The sequence below is a fragment of the Nerophis lumbriciformis genome, linkage group LG30 (assembly GCF_033978685.3).
Source record: "Nerophis lumbriciformis linkage group LG30, RoL_Nlum_v2.1, whole genome shotgun sequence".
In the NCBI taxonomy this organism is placed as follows: Eukaryota; Metazoa; Chordata; class Actinopteri; order Syngnathiformes; family Syngnathidae; genus Nerophis; species Nerophis lumbriciformis.
Window position 1 is genome coordinate 19,535,087 of NC_084577.2, and position 25,893 is coordinate 19,560,979.

The 25,893-nt window shown below is 39.3% G+C and overlaps 1 protein-coding gene across 4 annotated transcripts in view; it reads left to right on the forward strand.

Moving 5' to 3' along the window:
- The window catches only part of pde2a (phosphodiesterase 2A), a 509,748-nt gene that overhangs the window by 455,826 nt on the left and 28,029 nt on the right, over window positions 1-25,893 (forward strand). For all 4 annotated transcript variants that reach the window (XM_061925765.1, XM_061925768.1, XM_061925766.1 and 1 more), the window contains 12 exons: window positions 262-373; window positions 455-494; window positions 3,231-3,294; window positions 3,433-3,514; window positions 7,642-7,816; window positions 9,985-10,097; window positions 17,662-17,739; window positions 17,989-18,111; window positions 18,221-18,291; window positions 20,882-21,004; window positions 24,742-24,829; window positions 25,158-25,205. In XM_061925765.1, coding sequence (XP_061781749.1) covers window positions 262-373; window positions 455-494; window positions 3,231-3,294; window positions 3,433-3,514; window positions 7,642-7,816; window positions 9,985-10,097; window positions 17,662-17,739; window positions 17,989-18,111; window positions 18,221-18,291; window positions 20,882-21,004; window positions 24,742-24,829; window positions 25,158-25,205 — 1,117 coding nt within the window. The remainder of the gene's footprint in view (window positions 1-261; window positions 374-454; window positions 495-3,230; window positions 3,295-3,432; window positions 3,515-7,641; window positions 7,817-9,984; window positions 10,098-17,661; window positions 17,740-17,988; window positions 18,112-18,220; window positions 18,292-20,881; window positions 21,005-24,741; window positions 24,830-25,157; window positions 25,206-25,893) is intronic.

Sequence of the window (25,893 nt, forward strand, 5' to 3'; positions counted from 1 at the left end):
AAATGTAGGACAGGGGTGGGAGGGGGTGTTATTATTTTACTTATATTTTTTTTCTGTCATTTTTATTTATTTTTTTATTTTTTTTATTATTATTATTATTTATTTTTTTATTTTATCTTTTATTTTATTTATTTTTAAAAAAGAAAAAAAAAGTGTCTGTTTTCTCAGTACTTAGCAAATGAATAAATAAATATTATTTTTTTTAAAAGAAGCAGAAAAATAGTCCTGCTGGTGAACAAAACATCTCTCCAATGTCCACAGACACACTGAGGTGGACGAGCACGCCATCCAGCACTGCTTCTGCTACACTTCAACAGTCCTCACTTCCACTCTGGCCTTCCAGAAGGAGCAGAAGCTGAAAGTGGAGTGCCAGGTAATGAACACTCTACATCTTGTATACAGTGTGCATCCATAAATATACGGATCCAAAAAGCTTCTTATCTCCCTTTCTTAGGCGCTCCTGCAAGTGGCCAAGAACCTATTCACACATTTGGGTATGTTGTTCTGTCACCTGTCCCTCTCACTTCCTCTCTATGCAGCCACATGATCATGACCAGGGGCCTCATGTATTAAGAGTTGCATGTACTGAAAATTGCCGTACGTTCAAATCCACGAAACATCATACGCAAGGAAAAAATTCAGATAAATTAAAATGTGCGCGCTAGTGTTGTCCCATTTTGCTGTCAAGGTTAAACAATAAGCAGGGTTCGTACAGGTGCTTAAAAACCTTGAAAATGTTGTGTTTTCAAGGTTTGAAAAATGTTTGAATTTTGGATGCTTGTAAATGCTTGGAAATGTTCATCATATTTCTCGGCAGTCTGACTATAAAATGGGAAAAAAATTAAATACGTTTCCTTCAAAATGAAAGCGACACGCTTGATCTGTTGGCTTTGCACGAGCCCTTACATGAGGTTGTTGTCATGCATATACGACTCTGTGTCGGTCCATCATGTTGTCGTTTTAATGAACATTGGATGGAACTTTGGATAAAACGTGAACCAAATCCATGTGGAGCCTGCTGCAAAGTATGCAAAAAAGGAAATTTAACTGCACTTTTTGGACTTGTTTGCACTCTGAAGGTCATATGTAATGTGTAACCTTTTGCACAACATAGAGCTGAATTCATGTGAATGATTTTGAGTTCGATGTATTTTTTGCTGCATTATTTTGGTTGTCTACTTAACTTGTCTGACTACCTCAGTTAAAGCAAACAAGTCACATTTTGTCGTTTTGGTTAATTGCATTAAAATGGTTCCATTATTGGACTTGTTTGTATTGTGAAGGTCATGTAATGTATAATTTGGAACCTTTTTCACAACTTAGAGCTGAGTTAATATGAATTATTTTGTAGTTTTTACACAACATGGTTGTATGCATTTCTTGCTGTATTATTTTCGTTGTCCACTTAACTTGTCTGGCTACCTCAGTGAAAGCAAAACAAAGTAAATTTTTGTCTTTTTGTTCATTTCTTATCATAGCCACAGTTATAAGTCTAGATGTGCTTAATGAAAGGTGACTGAGGTGTTGTGAAACAAACAAAATATTTCCCTTTAATTTATTATCCTTATATTAATGTGGAACAGTTTTGTTAATAAATAAGTGAAAATGACATTTTGAGGGTGCATGTATTTATATTTATATACATATTTGTATATATATATATATATATATATATATATATATATATATATATATATATATATATTTATTTATTTATTTATATACATATTTATATATATATATATATATATATATATTTATTTATATACATATTTATATATATATATATATATATATATATATATATATATATATATATATATATATATATATATATATATATATATATATATATATATATCCGTGCTGTTCAATGTCATTGAGTGCTGTAAGTACAAACCCCGTTTCCATATGAGTTGGGAAATTGTGTTATATGTAAATATAAACGGAATACAATGATTTGCAAATCATTTTCAACCCATATTCAATTGAATGCACTACAAAGACAATATATTTGATGTTCAAACTCATAAACTTTTCTTTTTTTTTTGCAAATAATAATTAACTTAGAATTTCACGGCTGAAACACGTGCCAAAGTAGTTGGGAAAAGGCATGTTCACCACTGTGTTACATCACCTTTTCTTTTAACAACACTCAATAAACGATTGGGAACTGAGGAAACTAATTGTTGAAGCTTTGAAAGTGGAATTCTTTCCCATTCTTGTTTTATGTAGAGCTTCAGTTGTTCAACAGTCCGGGGTCTCCGCTGTCGTATTTTACGCTCTAGCGCCCCCTAGGAAGAAAACACAGACAAAACTGCTCCTAGGAAGAAAACAGACAAAACTGCCTGTAACTTCCAGTAAGAATGTCGTAGAGACATTTGCACACTTAGACGTACATTTCATAAATTGACAACCCCCAGCAAAAATCAACAGAAAGTTTGCAATTCCCCCTTCAAAACAAAAGTTTTGTAAAAACCGGTCACCTTTTTTCAAACAGTATCTCCTCTGAGCGCGTTTGTCGTGTCGGCTTCAAACTAGCACAGGAGAGAGATTGAACCCTTCTGATTAAAAGTTGACCAAAGAGTTTTAATTACTGCTCCGGTTTGGATTTGATGTGCCGTCAAAGTCGGTCCCGTCCATCGGTGCTTGCAGCTTTAATTTGACTTGTTTTGGAAAGTCTTGACAAGCCGAATTTTCTTGTTCTATTGGCAGATAATTTTGCTTAGTTCAAATAAAATACCCCTCATTTTTTGTTTTGTTTTTTTCTTGTTTTTGAACACTGGCTTTTTGCAGTGTATCGGCGTCTCGATATTTCCGTATCGGTCCGCACGTCACCCCTGCTAGTCTGCGAGTGGTGACATTGCACGTGTCAAGTCCATCAGCTAATGAATGAAATGACGCTTGTAATGGAGGAAAATATTACAGGCGTTGAAGGCGATTACACCCAGAGCCATAAAACCAAAAGGGCATGAAAAAAGCGAACAATTCTTTTTAAACAGTAAGCACAATCGGTCCAATTAGTCTTCGCCGCGTTGATTGCGGCTGCAAACAGAATCGATCCATCCGTCTGCGAAGCGAAATGGCAACGCCGGTAACAACAAAGCTTATCAGGCCGTACAGACGATCCAACATTATCTGTCTTGTTTATCTTGTCCTGTAATTGCTGTCATTTCCCTTCTGCTTTTTTATTTCCTCCCATCCCTCACCTCTCCCTCGTCTTCTCGCAGACGACGTGTCGGTGCTCTTGCAGGAAATTATAGTGGAGGCCAGGAACCTCAGCGGCGCGGAGATGTAAGTGGCGTATATTTTGCAAGAAGGATATTTTGCCAATTTGTTCTTAGACTGAAAACAAAATGACCTGAAAGTCAAATGGTGTACATTTGTGCTTTACATTATACCTTTTTTTTTCTCCCTCTCTCTGACATTCAGCTGCTCCGTGTTCCTGCTGGATCGTCATAGCCACGAGTTGGTAGCCAAGGTGTTTGACGGGGGTGTGGTTAGTGATGAAGAGGTACGGTATTTCCAAGCACTCAGTGTTATGATGGTCTGCGTTGGGGGGTGTCCAAAAAAATAAACAGAGGGCCACATGCAAACAGGTTTAGGCAGGGGTCGGCAACCCAAAACGTTAAAAGAGCCATATTGGACCAAAAATAAAAGACAAGGTATTTAATGTTCGAACTGAGAAACGTAATTTTTTTCTGCAAATAATCATTAACTTGGAATTTAATGGCAGCAACACATTGCAAAAAAGTTGGCAAAGGGGCATTTTTACCACTGTGTTACATGGCCTTTCCTTTTAACAACACTCAGTAAACGTTTGGGAACTGACGAGACCAATTTTTGAAGCTTTTCAGGTGGAATTATTTCCCATTCTTGCTTGATGTACAGCTTAAGTTGTTCAACAGTCCGGGGGTCTCCGTTGTGGTATTTTAGGCTTCATAATGCGCCACACATTTTCAATGGGTGACAGGTCTGGACTACAGGCAGGCCAGTCTAGTACCTGCACTCTTTTACTACAAAGCCACGTTGATGTAACACGTGGCTTGGCATTGTCTTGCTGAAATAAGCAGGGGCGTCCATGGTAACATTGCCTGGATGGCAACATATGTTGCTCCAAAACCTGTATGTACCCTTTCAGCATTAATGGTACCTTCACAGATGTGTAAGTTACCCATGTCTTAGGCACTAATACATCCCCATACCATCACAGATGCTGGCTTTTCAACTTTGCGCCTAGAAAAGTCCGGATGGTTCTTTTCCTCTTTGGTCCGGAAGACACGGCATGCACAGTTTCCAAAAACAATTTGAAATGTGGACTCGTCAGACCAAAGAACACTTTCACACTTTGTATCAGTTCATCTGAGATGAGCTCGGGCCTAGCGAAATCGGCAGCGTTTCTGGGTGTTGTTGATAAATGGTTTTTGCTTTGCACAGTAGAGTTTTAACTTGCGCTTACAGATGTAGCGACAAACTGTAGTAACTGACAGTGGTTTTCTGAAGTGTTCCTGAGTCCATGTGATGATATCCTTTACACACTGATGTCGCTTTTTGATGCAGTACCGCCCGCGGGATCGAAGGTCACGGGCCTTCAATGTTGGTTTTCAGCCTTGCTGCTTTCGTGCAGTGATTTCTCCAGATTCTCTGAACCTTTTGATGATATTTCGGACCGTAGATGGTGAAATCCCTAAATTCCTTGCAATAGCTGGTTGAGAAATGTTGTTCGTAAACAATTTGCTCAAGCATTTGTTCACAAAGTGGTGACCCTCGCCCTATCCTTGTTTGTGAATGACTGAGCATTTCATGGAAGCTGCTTTTAAACCCAATCATGGCACCCACCTGTTCCCAAATAGCCTGTTCACCTGTGGGATGTTCCAAATAAGTGTTTAATGAGCATTCCTCAACTCTCTGTCTTTTTTGCCACTTGTGGCAGCTTTTTGGAAACATGTTGCAGGCATCAAATTCCAAATGAACTAATATTTGAAAAAAATAACTAAAGTTTTCAAGTTTGAACATTAAGTATCTTGTCTTTGCAGTCCATTCAATTGAATATAAGTTGAAAAGGATTTGCAAATCATTGTATTCTGTTTTATTTACCATTTACACAACGTGCCAACTTCACTGGTTTGGGGTTTTCTATATGAACAACTGCCTGCTTTCAGTGCAATCCACTTGGCAGAGAAAATGAGTCATTTCAATTAGTCAACTTTTCAAAAACTAGTCAAAAGATGTATTTGTCGGCGGCAGCATGATTTGTAACCTTGACGACAGAAATAACAAACACAAGTGTCAACTGCGATAGGGGCTGGTTCACGGGGGGATATTGTGGCAAATACGAAACTTTTTGGTCACAAACCACATTGTTAACCACTTATCTGTGGATCAATGATCAACAATCACACCTGGACCACCGACGGGGATCATCATGTCAAGGATAAAATAACCTCTTTCGTAATAATGGTGTTTACTGACCGTATCAGACATGCAGGGAGCCATTAAGCGTTGGATGCAGACAAAGTGTGTGTGTGTGTGTGTGTGTGTGTGTGTGTGTGTGTGTGTGTGTGTGTGTGTGTGTGTGTGTGTGTTAATGGGGACATCGCTCTGTTTACACAGTCACCTTTAGGGGACCTCTGATGGTATGGGGACAAAAAAACAGGTCCCCTAAAGGGAAACCTTTTTAAATGATAGTCAGATCCATTCTGAAGATGCCTAAGTGATTTTTAAGCTTCGGCCCATAAAACATGTTTACTGGTTAGTTTGAGTGTGAGACATTTGCACAGCAGCCCCCTCATCGGTCTGTATGGTATCCATCCTTAGTTCAAAGTAATATATTTTTCCTAAAACAAAATCTGGTTTAGTGTTCCTTAGGATGACATTTTCATACACCATGATTATAAAATATTATTTCCTTAAAGTATGATTCACATTCAGAATTTTCCATCCTTCTATATATGGTAGTTGGAGTTACAGACAACTTCATTACTGCTAAATAGCAGTTTTCAGTCATGTCACAGAAGATTTGCTTTAACATTTAAGTGGTGAAACTTCCTAGAAGAGGACAGCTGTAGTGCTGTATTCTGAGGATCATGTCATATTTAATTAGAATTTTTTTATATTTATTTATATATATATTTATATTTTTTTCAAATGGTCCTCAGTACAAATTTGTGTGAATTATGCAAAATTATTTAAATTCGGTCCCCATGAACTATGAACCATTTTCCCCCAGGGTCCCCAGTAAAAATGATCAGCACATTACTTTATCAATCCAGAGATTTAAAGACGTGTATGAGCTCACTGGGCAGTGACTCTTTTACCCATACTTGCCAACCCTCCCGGATTTTCCGGGAGACTCCCGAAATTCTGCGCCTCTCCCGAAAACCTCCCGGTACAAATTTTCTCCCGAAAATCTCCCGAAATTCAGGCGGAGCTGGAGGCCACTCCCCCTCCAGCTCCATGCGGACCTGAGTGACGTGTCGACAGCCTGTTTTCATGTCCGCTTTCCCACAATATAAACAGCGTGCCTGCCCAATCACGTTATAACTGTAGAATGATCGAGGGCGAGTTCTTGGTTTCTTATGTGGGTTTATTGTTAGGCAGTTTCATTAACGTCCTCCCAGCGCGGTAACAACACACAACAACAGCAGTCACGTTTTCGTCTACCGTAAAGCAGTTCGTCTGCCATAAACAGCAATGTTGTGACACTCTTAAACAGGACAATACTGCCATCTACTGCACAAGAATATGTGACAATAACATCTACGGCTTTTAGAGAGTGCAGTGCACAACTGCGCACACAACAAGGAGACAAAGCAGAAGAACGAGGAAGATACAGCCGTGGCGACGCCGACGACGAGTAAGATGAAGAAATACGCTTGTAAGTTCCAAGCCGCAGCTGCGATTGGACCTGGATAGCCTCCGGGAAGAAGTAGTGGACTACCAAATGCTTGGCAGTGAAGATCTTCCTCAGGAAGCAAAGATTGACCGGTTTTGGGCCATGCTAGGGAGAGATGGAAGATTCCAGACTCTAGTGCATTTGATGAAAGCACATTTGTGCGTGCCACACATCAATGCATCATCAGAGAGGGTGTTCAGCATGGTTAGAAAAATAGTGACAGAGAATAGAACAAGGATGGACAATTCAACCCTTAACTCAACAATGAGTAGATGAGTGTTATGTGTGTGTATATGTGTAAATAAATGAACTCTGAAATTCAAGTATTTCTCACATATATATATATATATATATATATATATATATATATATATATATATATATATATATATATATATAGCTAGAATTCACTGAAAGTCAAGTATTTCTTATATATACATATATGAAATACTTGACATGGTGAATTCTAGCTGTAAATATACTCATTCCCTCTTAATCACGCCCCCAACCACCCCCCCTCCCCCTCCCCCAACCCCCACCTCCCGAAATCGGAGGTCTCAAGGTTGGCAAGTATTATTTTACCTCATTTTTTTTATGCCTCCACAACCTGTAGAAAGGGTGGTCCTCACAACTCACAACTGATGATCAAAAACTTGTTTCCCCATTCCATATGATAACCAGTATGTGTGTGTGTGTGTGTGTGTGTGTGTGTGTGTGTGTGTGTGTGTGTGTGTGTGTGTCTGCAGAAGGAGTTCCGTATCCCAGCAGATCAGGGCATTGCAGGCCATGTGGCAACCACAGGTCAAATCCTGAATATCAAGGACGCCTACTCCCACCCTCTTTTTTACCGCGGCGTGGATGACAGCACCGGATTCAAGACTCGCAACATCCTCTGCTTCCCCATCAAAGATGAGAACAACGGTAAGATTGAACAATGTCGGGATGGTTTTCAGCTGGCAGATTTTTTTTTTTTTATAATAGAATAGAACACTTTATTGTCATCAAATATGGGAGAATGACGAAAATAATAGGGTGCAGTGGAAATACAATATAAACAATAAATAACATGTTGAAAATAATTACAAGTACGGACTGCAATGCAACAGTGAAAAACAATGTTATCTATTGGGACAATTCAATATCCTAAAAACCCTCTGATAAAAACTGTTTGTCCTGCTCATGTGTGACCGAAATCTCTTCCCTGAGACCAGAGTGAGCGCTGTCTGCTAGGATTTTCTTTGCTCTGCCCAGACAGCGAAATCGAGCAATGTCCTCCAGGGCAGTGGTCCCCAACCACCGGTCCGTGGATCGATTGGTACCGGGCCGCACAAGAAATAAAAAAAATAAATAAATAACATAAAAAATAAAAATAAAAATTTTTTTTTTTATTAAATCAACATAAAAAACACAAGATACACTTACAATTAGTGCACCAACCCAAAAAACCTCCCTCCCCCATTTACATTCATTCACACAAAAGGGTTGTTGCTTTCTGTTATTAATATTTCTGGTTCCTACATTATATATCAATATAGATCAATACAGTCTGCCGGGATACAGTCCGTAAGCACACATGATTGTATTTCTTTATGACCCCCCCCCCCCCCCCCACACACACACACACACACACACACACACACACACACACACACACACACACTATTATGTCAGATCCACTATGGACTGGACTCTCACTATTATGTCAGATCCACTGTGGACTGGACTCTCACTATTATGTTAGATCCACGGTGGACACTATTATGTTAGATCCACTATGGATTGGACTCTCACTATTATGTCAGATCCACTATGGACTGGACTCTCACTATTATGTCAGATCCACTATGGACTGGACTCTCACTATTATGTCAGATCCACTGTGGACTGGACTCTCACTATTATGTTAGATCCACTGTGGACTAGACTCTCACTATTATGTTAGATCTACTATGGACTGGACTCTCACTATTATGTCAGATCCACTATGGACTGGACTCTCACTATTATGTCAGATCCACTATGGACTGGACTCTCACTATTATGTCAGATCCACTACGGACTGGACTCTCACTATTATGTCAGATCCACTATGGACTGGACTCTCACTATTATGTCAGATCCACTATGGACTGGACTCTCACTATTATGTCAGATCCACTGTGGACTGGACTCTCACTATTATGTCAGCTCCACTGTGGACTGGACTCTCACTATTATGTCAGATCCACTATGGACTGGACTCTCACTATTATGTCAGATCCACTGTGGACTGGACTCTCACTATTATGTTAGATCCACTGTGGACTGGACTCTCACTATTATGTTAAATCTACTATGGACTGGACTCTCACTATTATGTCAGATCCACTATGGACTGGACTCTCACTATTATGTTAAATCCACTATGGACTGGACTCTCACTATTATGTCAGATCCACTATGGACTGGACTCTCACTATTATGTCAGATCCACTGTGGACTGGACTCTCACTATTATGTTAGATCCACTGTGGACTGGACTCTCACTATTATGTCAGATCCACTATGGATTGGACTCTCACTATTATGTCAGATCCACTATGGACTGGACTCTCACTATTATGTCAGATCCACTGTGGACTGGACTCTCACTATTATGTCAGATCCACTATGGACTGGACTCAAACTATTATGTCAGATCCACTATGGACTGGACTCTCATTATTATGTTAGATCCACTATTGACTGGACTCTCACAATATTATGCTAGATCCACTCGACGTCCATTGGACCGGTCGCCCTAGGGGGGGTGGGGGGTCCTCTCCAAGGTTTCTCATTGTCCCATTGGGTTGAGTTTTTCCTTGCCCTAATGTGGTATCTGAACCGAGGATGTCGTTGTGGCTTGTGCAGCCCTTTGAGACACTCATGATTTAGGGCTAATTAAAAAACATTGATTGATTGATTGATTGATTGATACAGTTGGCATGTTTCAAATACCAAGTTGTATGATCATCTTGACAATGAATTCATTATTATCAACTATCAATATAATGTATTTATTTGCAAAAACCAAATCGTTATGAGCAAGAACTTTGTCTTTATTTCTGCAGAGGTGATCGGTGTTGCCGAGTTGGTGAATAAAATGAACGGGCCGTGGTTTAACCGCTTCGATGAGGACCTCGCCACGGCCTTTTCCATCTACTGTGGTATCAGCATTGCCCATGTAAGTCTCTTCCATTTACACTAGAGAGGCTCCATACTGGCTTTCTCGCCGATAGGCCGATACTTCCCGGCACTTCATTTTTACCACTATCAACCGATGCCGATATATGCAGCAAGTCTTCCTTCATACTAATGTAAGGAACGAATGAACACATGATATTTTTTTTTACTGCGTTGCCACCGGGTGCATTTTGATAAATGAACACAAAAAAATACATTATAAGTCACAAAAAAAAGTATGACAATTAACTAAAATAACATGTTCTTCTACCAACTCAGTCCTTTGAGTAGGTCAGACCTGGGCAAAACACGGCCCGCGGGCCACATGCGGCCCATTGAGATTTTCAATCCGGCTCACCGGACATTCTACATAATTTTTTTAGACCTTTAACATCAAAACTGTAGCCGCCATTATGATGTGTAGTGCTGTTTTTAAATGACCGTAAGTCTTGAACTATAGAAAGTATTTCAATTAGAGATGTCCGATAACGGCTTTTTTGCTGATATTCCGATATTGTCCAACTCTTAATTAGTTAGTGCTGCAAGGGGTTCTGGGTATTTGTTCTGTTGTGTTTATGTTGTGTTACGGTGCGGATGTTCTCCCGAAATGTGTTTGTCATTCTTGTTTGGTGTGGGTTCACAGTGTGGCGCATATTTGTAACAGTGTTAAAGTTGTTTATACGGCCACGCTCAGTGTGACCTGTATGGCTGTTGACCAAGTATGTATGGCATTCACTTGTGTGTGTGTGAAAAGCCGTAGATATTATGTGATTGGGCCGGCACACAAAGGCAGTGCTTTTAAGGTTTATTGGCGCTCTGTACTTCTCCCTACGTCCGTGTACACAGCGCGTACATGATATCTACGGCTTTTCACACACACACAAGTGAATGCCATCCATACTTGGTCAACAGCCATAAAGGTCACACTGAGCGTGGCCGTATAAACAACTTCAACACTGTTACAAAAGTCATAAATTTTACTTTTTGAAACCGATACCGATCATTTTGAAACCGATCATTTCCGATATTACATTTTAAAGCATTTATCGGCCGATAATATCGGCAGTCCGATATTATCGGACATCCCTATTATCAACCTTTGATTGATTGATTGAGACTTTTATTAGTAGATTGCACAGTACAGTACATATTCCGTACAATGGACCACTAAATGGTAACACCAGAATAAGTTTTCCAACTTGTTTTCAGTCGGGGTCCACGTTAATCAATTCATGGTAAAAACCGATGCCGATATATGCAGCCATATATTTCATACTAATGTAACGAACGAATGAACACATGATACTTTTTTTACTGCGTTGCCACCAGGTGCATTTTGATAAATGAACACAAAAAAAGACATTATAAGTCACAAAAAAAACTATGACAATTAACTAAAATAACATGTTCTTCTACCAACTTAGTCCTTTGAATAGGTCAGACCTCGGCAAAACACGGCCCGCGGGCCACATGCGGATCATTAAGATTTTCAATCCGGCCCGCCGGACGTTATACATCATTTTTTTAGACCTTTAACATCAAAACTGTAGCCGCCATTATGATGTGTAGTACTGTTTTTAAATGACCGTAAGTCTTGAACTATAGAAAGTATTTCAATTAGAGATGTCCGATAACGGCTTTTTTGCTGATATTCCGATATTGTCCAACTCTTAATTAGTTAGTGCTGCAAGGGGTTCTGGGTATTTGTTCTGTTGTGTTTATGTTGTGTTACGGTGCGGATGTTCTCCCGAAATGTGTTTGTCAATCTTGTTTGGTGTGGGTTCACAGTGTGGCGCATATTTGTAACAGTGTTAAAGTTGTTTATACGGCCACGCTCAGTGTGACCTGTATGGCTGTTGACCAACTATGTATTGCATTCACTTGTGTGTGTGTGAAAAGCCGTAGATATTATGTGATTGGGCCGGCACGCAAAGGCAGTGCCTTTAAGGTTTATTGGCGCTCTGTACTTCTCCCTACGTCCGTGTACACAGCGCGTACATGATATCTACGGCTTTTCACACACACACAAGTGAATGCAAGCATACTTGGTCAACAGCCATACAGGTCACACTGAGCGTGGCCGTATAAACAACTGCAACACTGTTACAAAAGTCATAAATTTTACTTTTTGAAACCGATACCGATAATTTTGAAACCGATAATTTCCGATATTACATTTTAAAGCATTTATCGGCCGATAATATCGGCAGTCCGATTTTATCGGACATCCCTATTATCAAACTTTGGTTGATTGATTGAGACTTTTATTAGTAGATTGCACAGTACAGTACATATTCCGTACGATTGACCACTAAATGGTAACACCAGAATAAGTTTTCCAACTTGTTTTCAGTCGGTGTCCACTTTAATCAATTCATGGTAAAAACCGATGCCGATATATGCAGCAAGTCTTCCTTCATACTAATGTAACGAACGAATGAACACCTGATACTTTTTTTTACTGCGTTGCCATTATAAGTCACAAAAAAATGTATGAAAATTAACTAAAATAACATGTCCTTCTACCAACTCAGTCCTTTGAACAGACCAGTCCTGGGCAAAATACGGCACGCGGGCCACTTGCGGATCATTAAGATTTTCAACCGGCCCGCCGGACGTTCTACATCATTTTTTTAGACCTTTAACATCAAAACTGAATCCGCCTTTATGATGTGCAGTGCTGTTTTTAAATGACCGTAAGTCTGTGTTGGCCCTGTGATGAGGTGGCGACTTGTCCAGGGTGTACCCCGCCTTCCGCCCGATTGTAGCTGAGATAGGCTCCAGCGCCCCCCGCGACCCCGAAGGGACTAAGCGGTAGAAAATGGATGGATGGAAGTCTTGAACTATAAAAAGTATTTCAATGGTTGAAATCTATGCTTTTGAGTGTTATAGGAGTTATTACGGTAATCTATGTCACAGCAGCTCAGAGCAGGAACAAAGCAGAGTGGGCGGGGTTTGTTTTCAGAGCAGCCAGCCCCAAACGCGTGTGTTAGAAACAGATGCAGAAGCAAATTTTATACAACAAATTTCTGCATAAAAGTGATAACATATCATATTGTAGGTGTTTATTATTTATTATATATAAATATTTATTATTTTATATATACACATTTATATTCATACAGTATATTATTCACTCTTAAAAGCGGCCATCTGAGAGCAACCATAACTGCGATGTGGCCCTCAATGAAAAGGACTTCAGTGTTTTTCAAAATTTTTTGAGCAAAGGCACATTTTTTTCCATAAAAAAATTACGGAGGCACACCACCAGCAGGAAACGTTAAAAAATGAAACTCCACCAGGTTGTCGTGCTTTATTTTGAGTTTGTTGTTGTTTTCCTGTGTGTAGTGTTTTAGGTCTTGTCTTGTGCTGTTATTTTGGTGGCTCTTCCTGTTTTGTTGGTGCTTCACGCCTTCCTTTGAGTGCTATTGCCTGACCTGCTTTCTATTGGCAAACAAGACTATTTAAGTTGTGCGGACGCTTTCCTTTTTTGTGGGGACATTGTTGAATGTAAGTCTTTGCTGTCGTCCAGCATTCTGTTTTTGTTTACTTTGTAGCCGGTTCAGTTTTACCCTCGTTTTGCATAGCCATTCCTATGCTTCATTATAATTATTGATTTGCAAATAATATTTTTTGGACCAATTAGGTGAAGTTGCAAAATTTGCCACGGCACACCAGACAGTATCTGACGGCACACTAGTGTCTGTGCCCCGGCACAGTGGTTGAAAAACACTGATCTACATCAACAATATAATTTGCCTGAGTGGCTGGACAGGACAGATTTAAAAAAAAAATAATACGATTTTTGATTTCCTTGAATCGATTGAGAATCGTTACAAATAAGACTCACGATTAATTCGAAAATAGTTTAGTTTCGTATTTTTGTTCACATTGTTCATGGCTGTGAACCTGTGCTGTAGTCAACGCCCCTGAGAACATGGATATTGTCTGGGAAAATAGGAGCAGCTCAGAGGAAGCAAAATGCTGAGTCAAGGCGGAGGAGAGTCGACAAACGTCTCCAGGGAAATTTGAGAAGTTTCTGCGTACGTCACGGAAGCGAGCAGCTTTTATGTTGGAGTGCAAAGGCTTGGTGGGACTGCCCATTAAGCACAGTCTCATGTAGTTGACAAAGATTATCATACCAAGAATGAAAGAAGAATGAAAACAAATGTTTTTTTAAGCCGATATCAATACAGATAACTTACTCCTTCCATAGACCGATACTGATAACCAATAACGTATTTACCGTATTTCCAGACCGTATTTAAGCCCCACCTACCAAATTTTAGAAGAAAATTTTTTTTTTATATATATTAGCTGCACCGGGCTATAAGCTGCAGATAAATACATTGTGAAATTAGATATTTGTAAATGTTTTTTTACATACCTTAACGGTTTCCAAACGGTGTCTGTAACACGGCAGTAAAACGGCTGATCAAACAAAACAGAAGTGGTTGTCATGGACCCACTAGCTGCGGAAGCTAGCTCTCCAATCAGCTAAACAGACACAATAAATCCACTGTGACGTTTTGGTGATTTTATGAAACTGAAACAATACAAAAAGAATGCAATTGTAAGCTACGAATACTAATACAGACACTCGTAAATGTGTTAGCATTTTAGCTAATGCTAACGAGGCTAGCTTGATTACATTACGATTGCACGTACAAATATGCATGTAAAACAGACATCACACATGGGAGGGTTTAGTAAGAATAACAATGATTCCCAGGAATGAGGTTGCATGTCTTGCTCACATTTGAGCGCAATCTGGAGCAAACCCGTCCATCCACAGTGCGAAGCCGCTTCTAAGATACTAATCCTTACCACATTATCACCGGAAGACTAGAGGAAAATTAATAGCTAAGCATACAACACACACACACAGAGCAGAACGACACAAGAAGCTAACTGCGGAAGCTTCGATGTAAAGTAGAGGTGATCGATCCAGATGTCGATACTATCGATACATAGCATAATATCAGTATGTAAACCAGGGGTGTCACTCATTTTCATTAAGGGCTACATCGCGGTTATGGCTGCCCTCAAAGGGCCGTTTTTAACCGTCAATAATTTATGAATATAATTGTATTGGTATTCAACGCATGATATTATTATACAATTGCTTATGCAATTGATTATTGTATTTTTTTACATATGCGGTAAAAAAAAAAAATTACTCTCCACAATTTCACCGTAAAATTTACATATTACTGCAAACGGAAAAACATTGTTTTTTTATAGTAAAATTCTGCGTTTATTACCGTAAAATCTATTTATCTATATATCATTCAGCCTGTTCGGGAATTGCAGGCTTTCCCTTGAAAAATTCAAAAAATTCCCAGATTTCCCAGAATTCCAGGTTTTCCGGGACATTTTTATCATTTTAAATTAATTGGCCATTTTTCAAACTTTCACCATTTCCACATTTTTCAACCTGTTCAAACCATTCCACCTTCAACACATTCCACCATGCTGGAAATTCAAATTTCAAAGTTAAAAAAAATTCCAGGATTTTCCAGAATTCTTGGTTTTCCAAAGCCCTATTCCCACACTTTTTTCTGGCGACTACTCCTTCCACATTTTTCAACGCATTTTAACCGTTCCACCGTCAAAATATTCCTCTTAATTAGGACAAAAATCTAAATTGTTTTTTGAACTGGAAAAAATCCTGGGTTTTCCTGGAATTCCAGGAATTCCCTAATACCATTTCTCAATTCAGCATGTTACTACTTCAACAAATCTCGACCGATTTGAAAAATTTAAACCATTTCAACTCATTTAGACCATTCAAGTTTTTTACCATTTTCCAAAAAATTCTCGCTTTACCCGAAATTCCCAATTTTGGAGGAAATTCCCATTGAAATGGGACATTCTTCAAAGTTCTACAGTGACCACATTTTTCACCTGATTCAAACTGTTCCAACTTCAAACTGTTCAGTATATTCGGGAATTGCGGACCTTTCCTTGACAAATTCCCCAAATTCCCAGATTTTCCAGAATTCCAGGTTTTCCGGGATATTTTTCCCATTTAAAATGAATTGGCCATTTTTCAAACTTTCACCATTTCCAAATTTTTCAACCTATTCAAACCATTCCACCTTCAACACATTTCACCATTTTTCCAAGTTAAAAAATATTCCAGGATTTTCCAGAATTTCTGGTTTTCCAAAGCTCTATTCCCACCCTTTTTTCTGGCGACTACTCCTTCCACATTTTTCAACGCATTTTAACCGTTCCACCGTCAAAATATTCCTCTTAATTAGGACAAAAATCAAAGTTGTTTTTTGAACTGGAAAAATCCCCGGTTTTCCCGGAATTCCAGGAATTCCGTAATACCATTTCTCAATTCACTTCAACAAATCTCGACCGATTTGAAAAATGTAAACACCAACCATTTCAACTCATTTAGACCATTCAAGTTTTTTAACATTTTCAAAAAAATTCCAAAATTTGGGGGAAATTCCCATTGAAATCAATGGAACATTCTTCAAAGTTCCACAACTCACACATTTTTCATCTGATTCAAACTGTTCCAACTTCTAAATATTCAGCCTGTTTGGGTATGGTGTGCTCTACTTCGACAACTCGAAAAAAAAAGTTCCAGGCTTCCCATAATTCCAATTTTTGTTCCTTCATTTTCCCCATTCAAAATGAATTGTCCATTTTTCAAACTTCCACAATCCCCACATTTTTCAACCTATTCAAACCATGCCAAAATTAACACATTCAATTCATTTAAACACCAACCATTTCAACTCATTTAGACGATTCAAGTTTTTTTTACCATTTTCAAAAAAAATTCCCGCTTTACCCGAAATTCCCAATTTTGGGGGGAAATTCCCATTGAAATGGGACATTCTTCAAAGTTCCACAACTACCACATTTTTCATCTGATTCAAACTGTTCCAACTTCAAAATATTCAGCCTGTTCAGGACTTTTGTGCTCTACTTCAACAATTAGTCATTTTGAAGTTCGACTTCAGCATTGGAGCACAGTTGGAGCATTCACGCGCAATTCCTTCAGGAATTGCTTCATCTAGTTTTTTAATTCAACTCTCAATTTGAGTAACTGCAGGTGTTTGATGGTTTTTCCTATAAGATGTTTCATTTGAGCAGCTCGTGTCTCATTTAAACACGACCCCTTGCATTATTCATCAATAGAAATAAAAGCTGCATGCAGTTTGAGGTGATTTGACTTCAAAATAGGAGAATCTGCATTTTATTGTTATTTATGTCTGTATTGTGTGTATTGTAAGTGTGACTTAAACAAGCCCTACGTGAATTGAATAAAAGAGTGGGGTTGAGATAGCTCGGACGTTCGTCGATAAATAACATTTGTGGCCGCTGTCCGCTCTGCAATTTTCTGGAGGTATGAGAAAACATTTCACCTCACTTGAAAATCAATATCCCGACAATTGCGGGAAGCCGAAGGCGTTCAGAGATGAGGATCTTTAAAAAGAAGGGAAGAAGTGGAGTCAATGGGTTTAATGCAAACGTTAGTCTTTGGAAAGCGTCAATAAAAGCCTACTGAGTGGTGATGCCATGTTGGTTTGTGTCCGCAGTCTTTGCTCTACAAGAGAGTCCACGAAGCTCAGTTCCGGTCCCACCTGGCTAATGAAATGATGAAGTACCACATGAAGGTAAATGGAACACTTATGCACACTCTTTGCTCTAAATCAGAAATTATTCTCAAACTGACGCTCCATCTAGTGGTACTTGGTTAAATATTCGAACTGTGTGGTCAAAAATATTAAGTATACTTGATAAATTAAACCTCTGCCTTGTTTTTAATGGATACTTAGGCCTACTGTACTTTAGTGTTGGCCATTATGGTGGTACTTGGTGAAAAAAAAGTTTGCACTAAATCATGCCTCGTGTCTGTGCTGCAGGTTTCAGAAGATGAAGTGTCCAAGGTGCTGGTCCTAGAGATCGAGCCCATTAAGAAGCTCCATCCGTGTTTCGCCGAGTTCACCTATCAGCCGCGCTCGCTGTCCGACGAAACCACGCCCATGGTAAGCCGGAGGGGAGGCGGGGGGAGGCTCGATGACGAGCACAGCAGAAGAGATGAGCTCGCAGATTCGGGGCTAATGTAGGGATTGATTTTGTGGTGTGTGTCGACAGTGCGTCCTCAGCATGTTTGAAGACATGGGTTTCATCAACATCTACAAGATGGACCGGCAGACTCTCGCCAGGTGTGACGCTCACATATGGACTTCATACACCACATACAGGGCCAGCCTGAGTTTCGTCGCTCGTTATGTAAATACCATCACATGATTTACGTGACAGTAATGCAGGTGTGTCCAAACGTTTGATTTTTGGATATATTTTTTCTTCATACTTCGGTACAGGGCAGACTACCATATTTTTCGGACGATAAAGTGCACTTAAAATCCTTTCATTTTCTCAAAACTGCGCCTTATAATCTGGTGCGCCTAATTTACGGAATAATTTTGGTTGTGCTTACTGACCTCGAAGCTATTTTATTTGGTACATGGTGAAATGATAAGTGTGACCAGTGGATGGCAGTCACACATAAGAGATACGTATCGACTGCAACATGACTCAAGTAAACAACACCAAAATGTTATATGTTCCATTGAAAATATAGAACATTACACACGGCGCTCAAAAATCTATCAAAATGTTTTAGTACGACTTTGGCAAGCTATGAAGTCGCACCGCTTGATGGATTGTACTGTGCTTCAACATAGGAGTATTATTATGGTGTGTGTATAAGGTAAGACATATTACCTGGCGTTTTGTTTCGCAATATTATGCAAAAGCAACTTTTCTTACCTGCTGATCTGTATTTGGGATCAGCATGAGTCCTGAAAATTTGAGCACATCCGCTTTTGTAGTCTGTTCCGACGCCGTAGTCCATAAGCTTCTTTTTTTTCTCTATCTTCTTGTTATGGGACATTCATCCTCTGCTGTTGCCATTTCTAAAATAAAGTAGTGTAAAGTTCTTGCTTATATCTGTCAGTAAACTCGCCATGAGAGCGCTAAAACATACCGGTGTAGTGAGTTTACATTATTCACCCAAGGAACTTTAGTTATTAGAGAGTTCCGGTCGCACGTTTTTTCACGGGACACATTTCCAGCCTTGTTGTTGCACTAGTGAGCCACGGATGAGGAGATTTAAGACGTTATTGATTTGTGTATATATATATATATATATATATATATATATATATATATATATATGTATGTGTGGGAAAAAAAAAATCACAAGACTACTTCATCTCTACAGGCCTGTTTCATGAGGGGTTCCCTCAATCATCAGGAGATTCCTGATGATTGAGGGAACCCCTCATGAAACAGGCCTGTAGAGATGAAGTAGTCTTGTGATTTTTTTTCCCACACATACATATATTGCGCTCTACTACGGTATCGAGCACTATTTTTGGGATAACCTTATTAAGACATATATATATATATATATATATATATATATATATATATATATATATATATATATATATATATATATATATATATACATATATATACATATATATACATATATATATATATATATATATATATATATATATATATATATATATATATATATATATTAGAGATGTCCGATAATATCGGCCTGCCGATATTATCGGCCGATAAATGCGTTAAAATGTAACATCGGAAATTATCGGTATCATTTTTTTTATTATCGGTATCTTTTTTTTTGTTTTTTGTTTTTTTTTGTTTTTTTTATTAAATCAACTTAAAAAACACAAGATACACTTACAATTAATACACCAACCCAAAAAACCTCCTTCCCCCATTTACACTCATTCACACTCATTCATACAGAAGGGTTGTTTCTTTTTGTTATTAATATTCTGGTTCCTACATTATATATCAATATATATCAATACAGTCTGCAAGGGATACAGTCCGTAAGCACACATGATTGTGCGTGCTGCGGGTCCACTAATAGTACTAACCTTTAACAGTTAATTTTACTCATTTTCATTCATTACTAGTTTCTATGTAGCTGTTTTTATATTGTTTTACTTTCTTTTTTATTCAAGAATTTTTTTTTAATTTATTTATTTAATTTTATTAATTTTTTTAAAAAGTACCTTATCTTCACCATACCTGGTTGCCCAAATTAGGCATAATAATGTGTTAATTCCACGACTGTATGTATCGGTTGATATCAGTATCGGTCAATATCGGTATCGGTAATTAAAGAGTTGGACAATATCGGGATATCGGCAAAAAGCCATTATCGGACATCCCTAATATATATATATATATATATATATATATATATATATATATATATATATATATATATATATATATATATATATATATATATACACATATATACACATGCGCCTCTAAATCTCCTGACGATTGAGGGTACCCCCCTCATGAAACAGGCCTGTAGAGATGAAATAGTCTTGTGATTTTTTTCCCCACACATACATATATATATATATATATATATATATATATATATACTGTATATATATATATATATATATATATATATATATATATACTGTATGTATATATATATATGTAATTACTTTGCATGCAGTCAGTTTTCGGCCCCTGGCAAAATTGGTTTAGCCCAATGCGGCTCCCCAGTCAAAAAGTTTGGACACCCCTGCCCTACACTGCACAGCTCAAAAATAAAAGTCCACTGCAGAGGGCGCTGGTTCTCAGGAGGATATATTAATTGTTAGAAAACACACATGTGCTTATGTCCGCTAACCTTACAGTTTATTGATTTCACTCTTTGGTGACTTTCCTTGGTGACAGGTTTTGCCTAATGGTCAAGAAAGGCTACAGGGACCCGCCCTACCACAACTGGATGCACGCATTCTCCGTCTCCCACTTCTGCTACCTGCTCTACAAAAACCTAGGGCTGTCCAACTACCTCGAGTGAGTCTGTAACTAGTAGAGTGGAAAAACTTTTTGCCTCTATATTGAAGTTATTATCACATATATATGATTTATGACACCTTCAGACTTCCAAAGTTTGCGAATAAATAGATATGATTAAAATAGTCTCACAGAAATTCCCGAGCCATTTTGAAAGATAAAAGAAACGTCATCGCGTGACGTAGAGGTAGGAACCGCAGATCCCTTCCCCATCAACAACAATGCAAATCATGCAGACTTTGCGAGAGTCCACAAGGATTACTTTGGGCAAAATTATTATCCAGAAACTTATATTGTTGATCTTGAAAATAAGGAGTTTTAGAAGCTCTGCTAAACAAATCCAGCTTTAGTGAATCCCTATAGCATCATGTAGCAGTATTGCTAAGTGCTAAACAAGGAATACAAACTACAAACATAATAAAACGATGGCTTACTGTACAATGTCTGCTCTCACTGTGATGACGACTGTTAGGATGTCCATAACGTCCCATTTAGATGAAGAATTATTCACGATGCACACAAAGGGTTAACAAGAAAGTCTCCCCGCAGACACTGTCTTCGGTTGTGTGTGTTTGTCTCCATCTGTGGGAAAAAATTGAATGTCACAGATGAACAAATTCTGGATTTATGGCTAAATCTTCCTAATATCAAAATGAGTGGCATGATTGATCATCTGAAAGCTTCAGAGGGCTACTTAGCGGTCTGTATCATTGCTGCTGGGGACGGCGCGGTGCGGTTGGGAAAGTGGCCGTGCCAGCAACCTGAGGGATCCTGGTTTGAGCCCTCAGCTTCTATCAACCTAGTCACGTCCGTTGTGTCCTTGAGCAAGACACTTCACCCTTGCTCCTGATGGCATCTCACGCCATCAGTGTGAATGGGTGAATGTGGGAATAGTGTCAAAGCGCTTTGAGTGCCTTGAAGGTAGAAAAGCGCTATACAAGTATAACCCATTTTACCATTTATCATCGCGCCGCTAAGAAATAGTTTGTTTGCGTTAGCGCTTATAATAACAACATGGCTAATATTTGGTTACCGTATTTTCCGCACTATAAGGCGCACCGGATTATTAGCCGCACCTTCTATGAATTACATATTTCATAATTTTGTCCACCAATAAGCCGCCCCGGACTATAAGCCGCGCCTACGCTGCGCTAAAGTGAATGTCAAAAAAACGCTGCGCTAAAGTGAATGTCAAAAAAACAGTCAGATAGTTCAGTCAAACTTTAATAATATATTGAAAACCAGCGTTCTAACAACTCTGTCCCAAAATGTACGCAAATGTGCAATCACAAACATAGTAAAATTCAAAATGGTGTAGAGCAATAAATAGCAACATAATGTTGCTCGAACGTTAATGTCACAACACACAAAATAAACATAGCGCTCACCTTCTGAAGTTATTCTTCATTCGTAAATCCTTCGAATTCTTCGTCTTCGGTGTCCGAATTGAAAAGTTGCGCAAGCGTGGGATCCAAAAATGGCCGGCTCCGTCTCGTCGAAGTCATCGGATTCAGTGTCGCTGTTGTTGTGCAGCAGTTCTGTGAATCCTGCCTTCCGGAAAGCTCAGACCACAGTTGTGACCGAAATATCTGCCCAGGCATTTACGATCCACTGGCAAATGTTGGCGTATGTCGTCCGGCGCTGTCTGCCCGTCTTAGTGAAGGTGTGTTCGCCTTCGGAGCTGTGTGAAAAAAGCCACCCGGCCTCTTCGCGTAAACTTCCCTTAACCACTCGCTCATCTTTTCTTCATCCATCCATCGCTTCGAGTTAGCTTTTATGATGACGCCGGCTGGAAAGGTCTCTTTTGGCAAGGTCTTCCTTTTGAATATCACCATGGGTGGAAGTTAGCATGGCAAGCTAGAACCACAGTGAAGGATGACTTCTCATTCCCTGTGGTGCGAATATTCACCGTACGTGCTCCCGTTCCACAGTGCGGTTCACAGGAATATCAGTTGCTGTGAAATACGGTAGTAATCCGTGTGCGGATGGAGAGATTGCGTCTTTTTATGAACCGGATCCTTGTCGCGTAGTAGGAGCCATTTTGTGGTCTTTACAGATGTAAACAGGAAATGAAACGTACGGTGATATCCGCGCGTTTTTTCTTCTTCTTCCGGGGGCGGGTGGTGGCTTACAGTAGAAGAAGAAGCGCTTCCTGTTCTATGGGGGCGGGTGCTTTCCTTGGCGGTTGCTTGCGTAGAAGAAGAAGCGCTTCCTGTTCTACCGGGAAAAAAGATGGCGGCTGTTTACCGAAGTTGCGAGATCGAAACTTTATGAAAATGAATCGTAATAAAGCGCACCGGGTTATAAGGCGCACTGTCAGCTTTTGAGAAAAATTGTGGTTTTTAGGTGCGCCTTATAGTGCGGAAAATACGGTAATAGTCAGGTCACGATATGTATAGAGAGTATTGTTGGCGAATTTTGGATGGTTATTTAGAGGGTTTTGTGGGCAAAATAGAGAGCCCCCATTGACTACATTTTTAGCGGATTTTTTATGTATTTATTTATTCACGGCTTGGAATGCATTAAAAAAAAAAGAAAAACATGTGTTCATGTCAAAGAGATTGTGAATGATAGACAGCACATCTCCGTCTAATTTTCGCGTATTTCCAGTACGACTGATCTGATAACATGGTCAGAGTGACGTAAATCTTCGGAAATAGCGGACTGAATTTTTGGCATTTTGTGACGTTTAAACTGTGTTTTTACATACTTTGCGGATTGTAAATACGATTGGATATGGTTTAACGCAGTGTTTTTCAACGTTTTTTGAGCCAAGGCACACTTTTTGAGGTTGAAAAAATGCAGAGGCACACCACCAGCAGAAATCATTAAAAAATTTAACTCAGTTGATAGTAAAAATTTGTTGTCACACTTGTTAGATATGACTTTAAACCATAACCATGCATCACTATAGCTCTTGTCTCAAAGTAGGTGTACTGTCACCACCTGTCACATCACGCCGTGACTTATTTTGACTTTTTTGCTGTTTTTATGTGTGTAGTGTTTTAGTTATTGTCTTGTGCTCCTATTTTGGTGGCTTTTTCTTTTTTTTTTGGTATTTTCCTGTAGCAGTTTCATGTCTTCCTTTGAGCGATATTTCCCGCATCTACTTTGTTTTAGCAATCAAGAATCTTTGTGGGGACATTGTTGATTGTCATGTCATGTTCGGATGTACATTGTGGACGCCGTCTTTGCTCCACAGTAAGTCTTTGCTGTCGTCCAGCATTCTGTTTTTGTTGACTTTGTAGCCAGTTCAGTTTTAGTTTCATTCTGCATAGCCTTCCCTAAACTTCAATGCCTTTTCGTAGGGGCACTCGCCTTTTGTTTATTTTTGGTTTAAGAATTAGGTACCTTTTTACCTGCACGCTGCCTCCCGCTGTTCCCGACATCTACAAAGTAATTAGCTACCGGCTGCCACCTACTGATATGGTAGAGTATTACATGATTACTCTGCCGATCTCTAGACAGCACCGACACTCAACAACAACACATCATTTGCAGACTATAATTACTAGTTTGCAAAAATTATTTTTAACCCAAATAGGTGAAATTAGATAATCTCCCACGGCACACCAGACTGTATCTGGTTGAAAAACACTGGTTTAACGGATACAATGTAACACAATTAAGCATATAAAGACAACTTGTTTTTCCACTCTACTGGTACTTTTAATACCTTGACAACTCTGGCGTATTCCTGCGTTGCTAATGACCTCATTTCCCCTGCTCTCTTGAAGGGACATAGAGATTTTAGCTCTCTTCGTGTCCTGCCTGTGCCATGACCTGGACCACCGTGGCACCAACAACTCTTTCCAAGTGGCCTCGGTGAGAGCTTTTGGAGTATTATGTCGGGTAGAGCAAGGAATGAGGCATGTTGTGCGGTGGGATTGTGTCTCGCCTCCGTGGGACACAGAACGCCATTGTGATTGGAAGAATGTTTGTCTGTTACGCTCTCGTCATGTACGAGCCTCCAGCGTGGCTTTGCTATATCGAGAGTCGTCTTAAAAGAGGCACGAGAAGTTCAATGAAAGACGTGGGCTTTTTGTGTGTGTGTCGGGGGAGGGGTGAGGGGGGTTCTTGCTGTTTTTTGTAATCAATGCAACGTGTGTGATGACGGGATGGTGTTTCATTTGTTGACTGCCTCTGTTTTCAGCAATCTGTGCTGGCTGCTCTCTACAGCTCAGAGGGATCCGTGATGGAGGTAAATGCGCAGATAGTTAGCAATTTTGTGCAGAATTACAATTGGATGCCATAAATTGGTCTTGAGGTGGCAAACGATCGCAATTCAAATCGGAACTGGAGGAAGTAGAATTGACATTCAGTGAAATTCAATGTTGATCATGTTGGTATATTATAGAATCACGCTTTACAGTATATTACTGATGTTACTATGAACTACAGGTCCACATTACGTTTTAACTAGAAAAGCACTCGTCAGGCCCTACCTCCCAATAAAAAAAATAAAAAAAATTAAATCCAAAAGATGATCCAGATCACACTTAAAATGTAATTACGTGTTTCTTATCCGATTTCTGACATTTCCTGAATGTATAATCAAAATGTGCCAGTAACCTTTTGAGCTTTGGCGGAATTAAATGAACTGAGTGAACCCTCTTGTCAGTCATCCACTCTCCTGGTCTCCGCGGTTGGAGGCGGGGCCCAGAAGCATACGTACAAACAGAAGTTTGAAGCTCGTAACATGATCGTAAGGTAGCTTAGTAGAAATGATCCAGATCCGACCCAAAATGTAATCACTTGTCCCTTATCCCGTTTCTGACATTTGCTGAAAGTCTTATCGGAATGTGCCCGTAACTTTTTGAGCTATCGATAGCAAAATGGAAGGATCTAAGTGAACTCTCTTGTCAGTTATCGACTCGCTTTGTCTCTGT